At 40.3% G+C, this 14,686-nt stretch overlaps 1 protein-coding gene across 24 annotated transcripts in view; it reads right to left on the reverse strand.

Annotated features, from left to right (window-relative positions):
• Positions 1-14,686, reverse strand: part of SORBS2 (sorbin and SH3 domain containing 2) — a 497,996-nt gene that overhangs the window by 134,003 nt on the left and 349,307 nt on the right. For all 24 annotated transcript variants that reach the window (XM_073607478.1, XM_073607469.1, XM_073607523.1 and 21 more), the window contains 2 exons: positions 8,719-8,785; positions 3,380-3,424 (listed from right to left, as the gene is read on the reverse strand). In XM_073607478.1, the coding sequence (XP_073463579.1) occupies positions 3,380-3,424; positions 8,719-8,785 (112 nt within the window). The remainder of the gene's footprint in view (positions 1-3,379; positions 3,425-8,718; positions 8,786-14,686) is intronic.

Raw genomic sequence — 14,686 nt, forward strand, 5'->3', positions numbered from 1 at the left:
GCCTCTCGGGGGATCAGGAAGGAATTTTTTTCCCCTGCTGTAGCAAATTAGATCATGCGTTGCTGTGGTTTTTTGCCTTCCTCTGGACCAACTGTGGGTATAGGATTGTGTATATGGGATTGTATATTATTATTTTTTATTTATTTATTTATTTTTAGGGTTGAACTAGATGGACTTGTGTCTTTTTTCAACCTGACTAACTATGTAACGGTAGTTTTGTTTTACAGCATTGTTGGACAAAAAAGCAGATTGGAACAGCGCATGTTGTGCAATATAAACACCTGTAACATAATTAACTACATTATCCCATATTAAAAATATGTAAACATGGAAGAAAATAATTAGCAACTGGAATGTGTTTGCAAGAAGTCCTTGTTAATATGTCATGATAGGAAAAATGTAATTAACTATAAAAATGCTATTGTTAATTAAACAGTGATACAGGTAGTGGTGTGTGTTTCTATAGCAGAATATATTTCAGCATGCCTGTACCTCATATGAAAAGCATGGTCCATAAAGACATGATTTGATGAGTTTGGTTGGAAGAACTGGACAGCCTCTGTGATGAGTTGGAATGCTAATCATGGGCTTTCTTATCTTTTCATTTGTTAGTACCCAAATGTTCTTTTGACCTAATGGGTCCAAACTGGAACAGACAATCCAAAATTTTGTGGAAAATCTTCCCAGAAGGAAATGTCGATGGGTTCGGTAATGGGATGTCCTACAAGCTCTTATACAGTAGAAGTGATAGACAAATGTCCATAAACATTTGGCCATACAGTATTTAAACAGAATTGGACAGATTGAGCGGATTTTACTGGTACCAGAAAAAGGACCAGCACTACATAGTAATACTAATTTACTTTATTACAAAAAATATTTTTTACAACAGATTATTGGGTTAAAAAATGTGCTTGTACACTATAAAAACAAAGCAGTTTGTCTAATGGATGTGATGTGAGATTATCTGGCTGAACAGTCTGAAGTAAATGTGAAGAGGATTGGTGGCCATATAACATATAACATACATATTAACCACTTCAGCCCCAGAAAGATTTACCCCTTTCCTGACCAGAGCACTTTTTGCGATTCGGCACTGCGTCGCTTTAACGTACAATTGCGCAGTCGTTACACCAAAATAAAATTGACATCCTTTTATCCCCACAAATAGAGCTTTCTTTTGGTGGTATTTAATCACCTCTGCGGCTTTTATTTTTTGCGCTATAAACAAAAACAGAGCGACAATTTTGAAAAAAAGCAATATTTACTTTTTGCTATAATAAATATCCCAAAAAAATATATAAAAAAACAAATTTTTTCCTCAGTTTAGGCCGATATGTATTCTTCTACGTATTTTTGGTAAAAAAAAAAAAAATCGCAATAAGCGTATGTTGATTGGTTTGTGCAAAAGTTATAGCGTCTACAAAAATAGGGGCTAGATTTATGGCATTTTAATTATTATTTTTTTTTTATTAGTAATGGCGGTGATCTGCGATTTTTATCATGACCACGACATTGCGGCGGACACATCAGACACTTCTGACACTATTTTGGGACCATTTTCATTTATACAGCGATATATACGGTGCTATAAAAATGCACTGATTATTGTGTAAATGTCACTGGCAGGGAAGGGGTTAAACACTAGGGGGCGATCAATAGGTTAAGTCTGTCCTAGGGAGTGATTTTAACTGTAGGGGGATGGGCTCACTACAACATGACAGAGATCACTGCTCCCGATGATCTCTGTCATGTTGCTAGGCAGAACAGGGAAATGCCTTGTTTACATCTCCCCATTCTGCTGCTCCGTGACACGATCGTGGGACACCGGCGGACATTGAGTCTGCTGGACCCGTGGGCACGGTCACGCAGTACGAGGCGGGTGTGCCCATAGCCCGCAAATATAAAGGGGATGTACAGGTACGCCCATTTGCCCACCGCTGCCATTGTGTCAATGTATATCTGCATGCAGCGGTCGGCAAGTGGTTAAATACCTATTTGGATCCCTGGATACGGGTCTGTTGATTATACTCGACAGAATATTCTGGCTTAGAGGAATTATGTCCTGAAGCTTAATATCAGTATTGATTGCCACCTCAATATTATTAAGGTCCTCCAGGGATCGTGCTGAGATATTAGGCAGTAAGAATATTGCAGTAAGGGAATTGTTGACTGACTCTCTTCTTTCTTGATTTTCTCTTTTTGAGGTTCTGTACCTAGACCATTTGATCAATCTTGTTGGTTGGTTTATTTATTTATAGAAGATATTGCTTGTGAACTGCCTCCTGATGACACTAGGCACGCCACCTTTAAGAGGGCTCCTTTCTATCTGCTCTCTGTTCATGGTCAGGAAAATAAGGTCCTGAGGAAGCATTATTATTATTATTATTATACAGGATTTATATAGCGCCAACAGTTTACGCAGCGCTTTACAATATAAAAGGGAGACAATACAGTTATAATACAATAAGATACAAGAGGATTAAGAGGGCCCTGCTCAGAAGAGCTTACAATCTAATAGGGTGGGGCAGGTGGTATAAAAGGTTGTAACTGTGGGGAATGAGCTGATGGAAGTGGTAAAAGATTAGTTAGAGACGTTATAGGCTTTCCTGAAGAGATGAGTTTTCAGGGATCGCCTGAAGGTAGCAAGAGTAGGGGATAGCCGGACAGGTGGAGGTAGCAAGTTCCAGAGGATGGGAGAGGCTCTGGAGAAATCCTGGAGACGAGCATGAGAGGAGGAGATGAGAGGGCTTGAGTGTAGGAGGTCTTGAGAAGAGCGGAGAGGACAATTTGGGTGATATTTGAAGATAAGATTGGTGATGTAGCTCGGAGCACAGTTGTGAATGGCTTTGTATGTTGTGGTTAGTATTTTGAATTTAATTCGCTGGGTGATTGGGAGCCAGTGTAGGGATTGGAGGAGAGGGTTGGCAGACACTGAGCGGTTGGTAAGGTGGATAAGTCTGGCAGCAGCATTCATGATAGACTGAAGAGGGGATAGCCTATGGAGAGGCAGGCCAATGAGAAGGGAGTTGCAATAGTCAAGGCGAGAGATAACAAGGAAGCATAAAGCGAAACTTCGACCTAGTGGTAACAGAGATTTATTATGAAATCATATAAGTAGTTATATTAATGAGAGCTCTCATCTTCTTGTTTTTACAGTGTACAAACACACGTTTTAACCCATTAATTTGTTGTAAAAAATATTTTTTGTAATAAAGTAAATTAGTATTATGTAGTGTTGGTCCTTTTTCTTGTACCGGTAAAGTCCGCTCAATTTGTCCAATTCTCTTTAAATCTTCATATGGATGTGGTACCCCCTTAGCCGATACATTCTATATATTAGTATATACAGTTTGTGTGCGTGGTTAGTATAACTCACCTGTGTTATATGCATAACTTGTGTTGGAATAATCACTGTCATTGTCTGTAAAAAACAAACAAAAAAAATATGTGAGTATTGATCAGCGTAGATTTACTATACACTCAGTATAACACCCGATTTAGATCAAGAATTACTTCTGCCTTCTCTTTTATGTTTCACGGTTCAGCTCATTTCATAGATCATCTCTCTTTAGAGTGATTGCATACCTATTGATTCACCTTGTTTGGTCCTTGCCCTTATCATTGTAATGCATTCCATAGCTCTGAACAATGAATAATGGAAAAGTGCAATAACATTGCATTAACGTCCTTAATAATAGCTATGTATGGAGAAATATTTGCTAAGCCTGTATATAAGAAACACCCATTAAAGCCTGTTTAATAATATATAAAATTAATTGTGATCTGTGGTTTAAAAAAAAACAAACAAACTGTTGAATTACAGAAGCAATGTTGATCATAACTCATTACACACAATCATTTTCTATGTCTGTATGACTTCTAATGCCTATACAGCTGTTAGGATGACACTCAGGACACATGCTATGTTTTCGCTACATGCTTAGAGAAATGGTGCCTCCAGCATCTGATAGGTACTGATTCTGTGGCACCTGTCCTTTTTAACGAAATTGAGATCCCATAATCTATTGTGCCCTCTTTAATCCTACAGTGTATGATACAGACTGTCACTAGCATTAAAACAGCCGTTTTTGTTTTTTCCCAGCTCCCCATAACATTACCTAGAGATACAGATAGTAAGTCTGTTGTTTTTCAACTCCCTTTAATAGACCAAACTGTCCAGCAAAGTTGGCAGGTAAAGGGTTGAGACATGTATGAAAACCTTTATTTCAACAGGAAAGAACTGTTGCTATAACTGCTTAATGGGTGTTAGCTGGAGCTGGGCCTTAAATTGTTAGTCACTTTGGCCCTGCGGTAAAACAGTGCAATTTTTCTGCACTTGTTGCATGGCATGCTCTAGTGTAAAACCAGGCCTAGCTCAGGGCCAAAATTTGGTCCCTAAGCTTCTTTGACGCAACAAACGCGCATAGGGTAGCCAATTTAAGAGAATGGGCCACCCAATGCACAACATGCAGAATCGTGTGAAAATCCCACACAAAATCACGAGCACAAACGCTCATTCGCACTATACGATATAGTGACAGAGCTTTATGTAAAGTCCAACTAAAATCTACTAGTCCATCTAACACTACCCTCTCCACTGATGAACAATGCTGCTGGCCAAGGGTGTCTATGTTGCTCCTCCCTAGATACTGTGGAGAAGTGAATGTGGGAGGTCTGTTACTAGCCGATCAGTAGGTGAAAAAAAAGGAATAAAAGCTTGAAAAAAAGAAAGCTAATGCAACCACCACATCCTATGATTGGTAATTTTGTTTTTGGGTTTAGTTACACTTTAAAGTAGAAGTCCAGTCTAATCTTAAACCTGCTCCCACTCCCATTCTAAGTCCTTTACAATCTAGCCTGTGGAAGAAAGTAGCCTATACTTACCTGTTCTCAGGGCACTCCAGTCCGGTCCTATGATCTCCCCTGAAGCCACCAGTGGGAGCCGATCATGTGACTGGTCCAGAGCGCCCTGAGAACAGGTAAGTATATGCATCTTCTTTCTACAAGGTAGTTAGTATACATGTTAGACGGGGGGTGGGTGCAGTTTTAAGCTCAAATTCCACTTTTAAATTCTTGCAATGTACATTGATCACCCAAAGGGGATTGCTTTTTTCTCAAAAAACGTGGAGTTACGCTTTAAACAACCAGTATAAGAATCTCAGATGCAGGAAGCAGTTTCACTTGCTCGATCCTATACTTCCCCAACAGCTGATCAGTGGCGGCCCATCCATTAAGGGCGCACAGGCATTGCCCCCTCTATCACACCACCCCCCATATGTATCATGGATAGATTCGTGCATAGCATGAATCTATCCATGGCTGCTGCGGTCACCCCCTAGTCAGGCGTCCGGCCACTTTTAGGACGTCGGGCACTTAATCACAGCGACAGGGGTGTTTTTTTTCCTTGTCAAAAGAAGTTTATTGAGTATACAATGTTATAAAGATACATAAAGTAAGTTTACAAGGATATATAAAGTAAGCTCATTGTTTTACAGTAGGGTTTATATAGGTAAATATCATGAAATTTCAAATATTAAACATTGGGTTCACGTAAACCTAAATTAAAGATATATATCATTTCCTTAGTTACTTTTGTAGGTATTTAAATGATTTATACCTACTATACATATTGTTTACAAGTAGAGTGTATATAGGTCAAATAAATTCTGATAATGAGCTTTAATCGTAAGGTGGAGAAAAGGAAAGAGAAAGAAGAAAAAGGGTTGAAAGGTAGAGGTATGGTCCACAAGGTTGTCCCGCTCGTCAGTTTATTATTCTTTTTAGTTCTCTTTGAAGCCTTAGAATGGGTGTCTCTGTAAGTCATTTAATCTGTTACCATGGCAACAGGACAGAGTCATTGAAGTTTGACAGGAACTGTTGTTTTATCCAAGGATGCCAAAGTTTTTCAAATTTTGGAATTTGATTTTGATCGATGGCTACCATCTTAGCATGGGACATTGTATTATTCATTCTGTGAATTGTTTCTGCTAGTACCAATGTAGGAGATTTCCATGCCTTGGCCACTGTTTGTTTTGCAGCCGTTATTAGTTGGATCATAAGTTTGAATTGAGAGAGTGTTAACCATTCCGGTTTTAGATTAAGTAAAGTTAAATATGGATCTGGTTGTATTATTTTTTTAAATATTTTAGATGCAATCACGAAGACTTCCTTCCAGAAGGTTTGGATTACTGGGCACGTCCACCATATGTGTAAATATGTGCCTATTTCTGGGCATCCTCGAAAACAAAGAGCTGAGGTATTAGGTGAATATTTTGCCACTCTAGCGGGTACAAGGTACCAGCGAGTTAGGACTTTATAATTTGTCTCCAGTGCTAAGATGTTGGGTGAAGATGACTTAGATGTGAGCCATATGTTAGACCAGTCCGTGTCTTCTAAAGTTCGTCCCAGGTCCTCCTCCCACCTCTGAACGTAAGAGGGTCTATTAAGATTTGCTACTCCATATAATTGATTATAAAGTGATGAAATTGTACCTTTAGCAAATGGATCTTTTGTACAGATTGACTCAAAAATGAATAATTGGGATAATGGTGTATCCCCCTTTAGGAATGGTGTATAGAAATTTTTGATTTGGAGATATCTAAATATCTCAGAGTTTGGTAGATCATATTTTTCTCTAAGCGATGGGAATGAAAGGAATGATTTAGATGCTATGAAGTCATTTAGTGTCTGAATGCCTGATGTTGTCCAAGCTTTAAAAGAATTTGGGTAGATCCATGCCGGATAAAAGGCCGGATTTCTGATAAAAGAAAGGAGAGGATTGTGTGGAGATTGTAACTGATATTTGGTTTTTAGTTTATCCCAGAGAGATAAGAAGTGTTTAGTTATGGGATTATGAATTTTAAAGCGGTCTTTAGGATCAAGCCATAATAAATTTGATATTAATAGAGGGTCATTTTCTGAAGCCTCTATAAATACCCATAATGGGATTTCCTGTTTTGCATGGTATTTGGACAGACTGGCCAAATGTGCTGCTCTGTAGTAGTTAGTAAAAGTAGGGTATCCCAGGCCTCCTTTATTTTTGGGAAGATGTAGTGTGTGTATAGGTATACGTGGTTTAGAAGAGCCCCATATAAACGAAGTTGCTCTTTTTTGTACTATTCTCAAAAAATAGGAAGGAATTGGAATAGGGAGGACTCTGAATAGATAAAGCAATTTGGGTAGAATAGTCATTTTGATTGCATTAATCTTCCCTATCCAGGATAAAGGAAGTTGCGACCATTGTCAGGGGTGTTTTTTTTAAGCACCTGATTAAAGCCATAGGCTCTAATAGGCTTCAAAATAGGCTGGACTCGGAGCGCAGAGCATTGCGCTTGGAGCCCACCCAGGTGTGTTAGAAAAGCAAATGAATATTCGCTTTTCTAACACTAAACCGACTCTCCGCCAATCAGGAAGCGCGGGTCTGTTACCCTTCAGCTGATTGGCTGAAAGGAAAGGTGATCCTATTGGACACCTAGCAGGAAGAAAGAAGAGAAGCACGGCAGAAGCATAAAAGGACACAGGAGCCGCCGCTCGTCCCACAGCTCCCTGTCGTCACCCACTGCCTGACCTGCCACCAAGATGGGATAAGTGCCAGTCAGACAACGAGCAGGTGGGGGGGTGTGCTGGTTAAATGCCGCCGGGGGGGGTCACAGTGGCTGCAATGGATGGGCACAGTGGCTGCTATTGATGGGCACAGTGGCTGCAATGAATGGGCACAATGGATGGGCACAGTGAGGTTGCAATTGTTGGGCACAGTGAGGTTGCAATTGATGGGCACAGTGGCTGCAATGTTTTTTTTTCAGAATGTTTCAGTTTGTTTGCGCCCCCCAAAAAACTTTGGAGCACCAGCCGTCACTTCAGCTGATTCCAATTCTCTACTATAATCAGGTAATGGATAGTTCCCTGGCATCCTTACAGTGCAGAGCTTTGCATTGGACTTAATGACATCAGGGACCTCTGACAGAGAGTGGGGTCAGCTCCACTGAAAGGTAGGATTTTTACTTTCCCTGGAGTTCAACTTTAAATCCAACGACTGCTTCTAATGGTGGTACAACATCCAAAATACATGAGGGCATTTCATTCGACCAGGTGAACCTAACAGTGCAAACACTGTAACATATTCAAAGGTGATAATACCCCACTATATACCCTGCTAAACAAACTTAAGTGGTTTCATAAACATTAGGTGACCTTCCATAGCCTTGCAAAGTAGTTTTCTACCTCCTTTGACCCTTAAAAACATTTTGTCTGTAAAATGGGGCAAAAAGAAGTTGTTCTGGGAGGCAAATTGTTCATCTAGTCTTCATATGGTCCTCGATAGTAATACAATAGTAATACATTACTATGTATTTTCATTATTTTGTGCACACCCAGGATTATAAGTACAGGGGAAAAATGTCTCTCTACTTTCAATACACCAGTGATGTAGAACAATTATTTTCCCAATTTATAATTATAACTGGTTTCAGAACACACCTACATCTACATGTAAAAAAAAAACACCTTAAACATTAACTACAGTTTCATCAGAGAGCAAAAGGCACGTGTATTTAAAGTATAAAAATAACATTCCTATACACACAAAATTTTCAAGAGGTTTAGAAACCAGTGCTACATAGGACTTGCCTATAAAGTTACAACCAAAGAATAGAGAATGCAAAAACACAACCTCATATACAATACACCAACCAATCAAAAAAGAATAAACACACATACCTGGCTTGTGGACCATATGGATCTGCTTGAACATAGTCTTGTACCAGTCTTTTGGTCTATCAACTGTCTATAGGGGAAAAAGCAATAATATTTTGTTAAATTTATAAAGCTAAACATGTACATGTGCTGTACAGTTTATGAAAATAAGAGCATAGTACCAATTTGTTTAGAAAGGACACCAATTCATTAGATATTGTTAGCGAGTTATCGGACTGAAAATCCATCTCTGTGAGCTGTATGCAGTATCCTCGCGTTTGGCCTCCCGTAAGTTATTCTGTTGATTTGGATGATCTGCTTATAGCAAACAAAAATCTCTCAGATGTACAATGCAACTATAACTAATCCAACCTGTTGAGCCACTAAAGCAACCACATTTTTACTGTTCCACCTATACAATACAGTTTGTTATAACTCTTTGAAAGGTAGCAACAGCAAACTAATTTTGTAATTTTGTTGTATACTATGCAATCAGTAAAACAACGAGATGAAAAGTCGAATTAGATCAATGAAAAACAAAAACAAAATCATGTCGGAAATAAAGCATTACTGCAATTACATTTCTCCATAATGCTATAAGACCAAGTTAGATTACACAAAAGTTAATAATAATATTATATTTCTGCCTAATTACATATGCTAGTTTCTGCGATGCATGCATGAAAAGTTAGCCATAGTGACCTACCTACACTGACGGCAGTGAACTACCTACACTGACCTACCTACACTGACATTTACATACACTGACCTACCTACACTAACCATAGTGACCTACCTACACTGACCTACCTACACTGACGGTAGTGACCTACCTACACTGACCGTAGTGACCTACCTACACTGACCTACCTACACTGACGGTAGTGACCTACCTACACTGACCTACCTACACTGACCGTAGTGACCTACCTACACTGACATTTACCTACACTGACCTACCTACACTGACCGTAGTGACCTACCTACACTGACCTACCTACACTGACATTTACCTACACTGACCAAAGTGACCTACCTACACTGACCTACCTACACTGACATTTACTTACACTGACCTACCTACACTGACCTACATACACTGACATTTACATACACTGACCTACCTACACTGACCTGCCTGACCCACATACACTGACATTTACATACACTGTCTGACCTACCTCAGCTCAGCCGTGGTGTGCGGTGTCATAGCAGCCAGGCAGTCAGACAGTCAGTCAGAGGAGGAGGAGCCGAGGAGGAGAGGATAGCGGCCCACCCGTGGGCTGATCAAGGGATCTCACAGTGGCGTGGCGGCCACATTGTAATTCCCGCCTTCTGGAGCCTGCAGCACCTATGATGGACGTCACACGTCCCGCGGTCCCAGCATTGGACCAGGGGGACATCCATCATAGGCCTTGCAGGCTCCAGAAGACGGGACCTGCTATGGCACTCGGCCAAACTCGGCCAAATTCGGCGGTGCTCGGGATCAGATCAGTCCTGGCGCTCGCCGCTTGGGGCTTATAATGAAAAACTGCACGCCTGAGGCTTGGGGCTTTTCGGGGGCACATTCGGGGCTTCAGCCACCTCTAGCCACCCCCTCCCGACGCCCCTGGGTGAACTGCTGCAATAAGAGATAATGCAGCTTTGATCTTCACTTGTGATACTCAGCGCATCAAGCCACCACTGAAGGCCTGTATCAATAAGCATTCCAATATGCTGGAAAGGGTCCATCTGGAATGAAGTTGACGTGGAATTAGGAAACAAAGATATTATTTGGGGGAGATACAGATAGACTGCTATGGCTTTTTGATTACTTTAGGAAGTCTTTAAAAACATAAAAAGGTGGCCATAAATCAAAACTTCAACATTACATTTTGCCCATGGAGCTTAATTATTTCAGCAAGCCTTCAATTATATAGAAGGCTAACAGATGAACTAAGACCAGCTGGTACTGTCACTAGCAGGAGTCACTCTGCAATTAGAGATCACACATACTGATTAGTTTCAAAGAAATAATTATCTAGACAACTGCATCTGACAGACCAGAATCTGAGAGAAACTCGCTGATGGCCAGAATTTAAGTTACAGTGTCTTAAAAAAGCATATGCACCCCTTGAAATTTTCCACATTTTGACATGTTACAACCAAAAAACTTAAATGTATTTTATTGGGATTTTATGTGATAGACCAACACAAAGTGGTACATAATTGTGAAGTGGAAGAAAAATTATAACTGGTTTCAAAGTTTTTTACAAATAAATATGTGAAAAGTGTGGCGTGCATTTGTATTCAGCCCCCTTTACTCTGATACCCCTAACTGAAATCTAGGGGAACCAACTGCCTTCAGAAGCCACCTAATTAGTAAATAGAGTCCACTTCTGTGTAATTTAATCTTAGTATAAATACAGCTGTTCTGTGAAGCCCTCAGATGTTTGTTAGAGAACCTTAGTGAACAAACAGCATTATGAAGGCCAAGGATCAGCAGAGAAGCAAAAGGGGGGGTTTCCGGCGCTCCACAACATGTGATGTCTAAGGTGAATAGTACAATGGTAGCTATAATAGCACATTAAAATAAGGCAGGTAAATTCTAGAATGAGGAGGCAGCCATCCTCAGAGGGTGTCCATTATCTCTGTTGATAATCAATGTTGAAAAAAGGAGGGGTGTGGAGGCGCCAACTGTGGTAGCTTGTTTATGCAAAAATAAAAGTTAGTGTAACCATTACACTTACTGGTTCGCAGGGTGGAGGTGTTTCTTTGAAATGGAAAGTGTCCTGGGATGTGCTGTTATCTTGTTTCCGGCTTGGATAGCATTCCTTCAGGCGTCTGGGTGTGGAGTCTGTACACAGGCTGAACCGCTGCATCCAGTGCATGGAAAGCTCCACGCTGACCACTCTGGAGCGCGGAAGAGGAAATGACGTCACTGATGCACGGCAAACGTCCAGGCTGGTGTTGGGGATAATACAGGGATAGTACAGGCTACGTGCTCGGGGCTCACAGCTCCTTCTACTGGCCTTTTTGCTCCCTGGAGGAGAAAAGCTTGAATATATAGTGGAGGCAATTAGGTTAATTAGGTTAAGGTGTATGGGCTGGAGGTCTGTGGCTGTGGAACCACAACAGCCAGCAGACCCACAGTCTTCCAAAAAAGTTGAAAGTAAAGTATGAAGAATTAAAAATATGATGAATTGGGGGTAAGTTTAATAAATATAAGGATAATAATAGTAAGTGGAATTAGAGTTAAAACATTTATTTAGAAGATGAAAAAAATGTGGAAAAAAAAAAGAAATAAAAATAAATATAAACTAAAAAATAAAAAATAAAATGAAAAATAAAAATAAAAATGGGAAAAAACAATGAAAAAAAAAAAAGTATAAAAATAAAAATAAATGTAAAATTAAAATAAAAATGAAAAAAATTTTAAAAAATGAGATGAAAAAGCACTGGAATACACATTATGAGGATGAGCTCAGAGGGGACATGAGGGGGGGGGGGGTGAAGTTGTTATATAGAACGGTGGAGTTGCTATCTGGGTCCATGAGGGGACAACGGTCCCTCAGGTGACTGGATGATACGACAGCAAAGGACCATGGGGGTATTTTTATGTTGTAAGAAACTTCTACATGGTTTGTGTAGTGATGGGCAAGGTGTATATATATATATAATAAGAAAGTGAAGAATGAATGTATGATTGGAGAGGGGAGGGGGGGGGGAGTAAACTACAACAAAGAATGTGTTTCTAATTCTTCATTGAGTCCCCCTGGCGAGAGAGTACCCAATGAATATATCCAGTAGGCCTCCTGCTGACACAGGCGTTTGAAACGTTCCGCAGCAGGAAGACCTCTGGGCATGGCCTCGATGACCCAGACTCTGAGGCCCATGGTAGATTTTTGGTGTTCCTTCAAAAAATGAAGAGGGACACTGTGTTTGTCCCAGCCCTTTTCTATGAAACGCCTGTGTTCGCCAAAACGTTGGCGTAGGGGGCGTATGGTCCTGCCCACATAAAAGAGACCACATGGGCAGGTCAGGCAGTACACCACGTATTCACTGGAGCAATTATAAAAGTCTTTTATGGTGTATGTTTTGTCTTTAACAGTGAAGTTTTTTTTGTCCATGGTCAACAAATTTGCACGTTAGGCATAATTTTTTTCTGGCATTGGTATATTCCCACTAATGGAATTAGGGGGATGTGTGAGGCTGGAGTGGGTGGGACTTTACGGATTTTACTGGGTGCTATCCTACTTTTAATATTTTTTGCTCTACGATATGAAACCTTGGGTAGTTGGGTGAGGGAAGAACCTAGAAAGGGGTCTCCAAGCAAGATGCACCAATGTTTGGCTAAGATGTTCTCCATCTTCTTGTGACAATCATGAAACTGGGTAGTGAAACGTGTTGGTTGTGGATTATCTGAAGTTTTGGGTTTGGGTGGAGGTTTCTTTGCCTGTTGGAGGAAGGCCTTTTGTACCAGATGTGGTGGGTATCCTTTGTCTTGAAATTTATTGGAAAGGAGTTTACCCTGTATGTGGTAGTCTTCGTCCTTGGTGCAATTCTGCTGAATTCTATGGAATTAGAACTTTTTCATAGTGAATCTGAAATACATGCTACAAACTTTGTCAAACCCACCGCTGGGAATTCCTATATTCACTACCAGAGCTGTCACCATCCAACATGGATCAACAACATACCGAAGAGCCAATTCCATAGAATTTGGCGGAATTGCACCAAGGACGAAGATTACCACATACAGGGTAAACTCCTTTCCAATAAATTTCAAGACAAAGGATACCCACCACATCTGGTACAAAAGGCCTTCCTCCAACAGGCAACGAAACCTCCACCCAAACCCAAAACTTCAGATAATCCACAACCAACACGTTTCACTACCCAGTTTCATGATTGTCACAAGAAGATGGAGAACATCTTAGCCAAACATTGGTGCATCTTGCTTGGAGACCCCTTTCTAGGTTCTTCCCTCACCCAACTACCCAAGGTTTCATATCGTAGAGCAAAAAATATTAAAAGTAGGATAGCACCCAGTAAAATCCGTAAAGTCCCACCCACTCCAGCCTCACATATCCCCCTAATTCCATTAGTGGGAATGTACCAATGCCGGAAAAAAATTATGCCTAACGTGCAAATTTGTTGACCATGGACAAAAAAACTTCACTGTTAAAGACAAAACATACACCATAAAAGACTTTTATAATTGCTCCAGTGAACACGTGGTGTACTGCCTGACCTGCCCATGTGGTCTCTTTTATGTGGGCAGGACCATACGCCCCCTACGCCAGCGTTTTGGCGAACACAGGCATTTCATAGAAAAGGGCTGGGACAAACAGTGTCCCTCTTCATTTTTTGAAGGAACACCAAAAATCTACCATGGGCCTCAGAGTCTGGGTCATCGAGGCCATGCCCAGAGGTCTTCCTGCTGCGGAACGTTTCAAACGCCTGTGTCAGCAGGAGGCCTACTGGATATATTCATTGGGTACTCTCTCGCCAGGGGGACTCAATGAAGAATTAGAAACACATTCTTTGTTGTAGTTTACTCCCCCCCCCCTTCGCCTCTCCAATCATACATTCATTCTTCACTTTCTTATTATATATATATATATACACCTTGCCCATCACTATACAAACCATGTAGAAGTTTCTTACAACATAAAAATACCCCCATGGTCCTTTGCTGTCGTATCATCTAGTCACCTGAGGGACCGTTGTCCCCTCATGGACCCAGATAGCAACTCCACCATTCTATATAACAACTTCACCCCCCCCCCCCCTCCCCTCATGTCCCCCCTGAGCTCATCCTCATAATGTGTATCCCAGTGCTTTTTAATCTCATTTTTTTAAATTTTTTTATTTTTATTTTCATTTTACATTTATTTTTATACTTTTTTTTTTTCATTGTTTTTTCCCATTTTTATTTTTTATTTTATTTTTTAGTTTATATTTATTTTTATTTATTTATTTTTTTCCACATTTTTTTCATCTTCTAAAT

This window comes from Aquarana catesbeiana, linkage group LG01 (genome assembly GCF_042186555.1).
Source record: "Aquarana catesbeiana isolate 2022-GZ linkage group LG01, ASM4218655v1, whole genome shotgun sequence".
NCBI lineage: Eukaryota > Metazoa > Chordata > Amphibia > Anura > Ranidae > Aquarana > Aquarana catesbeiana.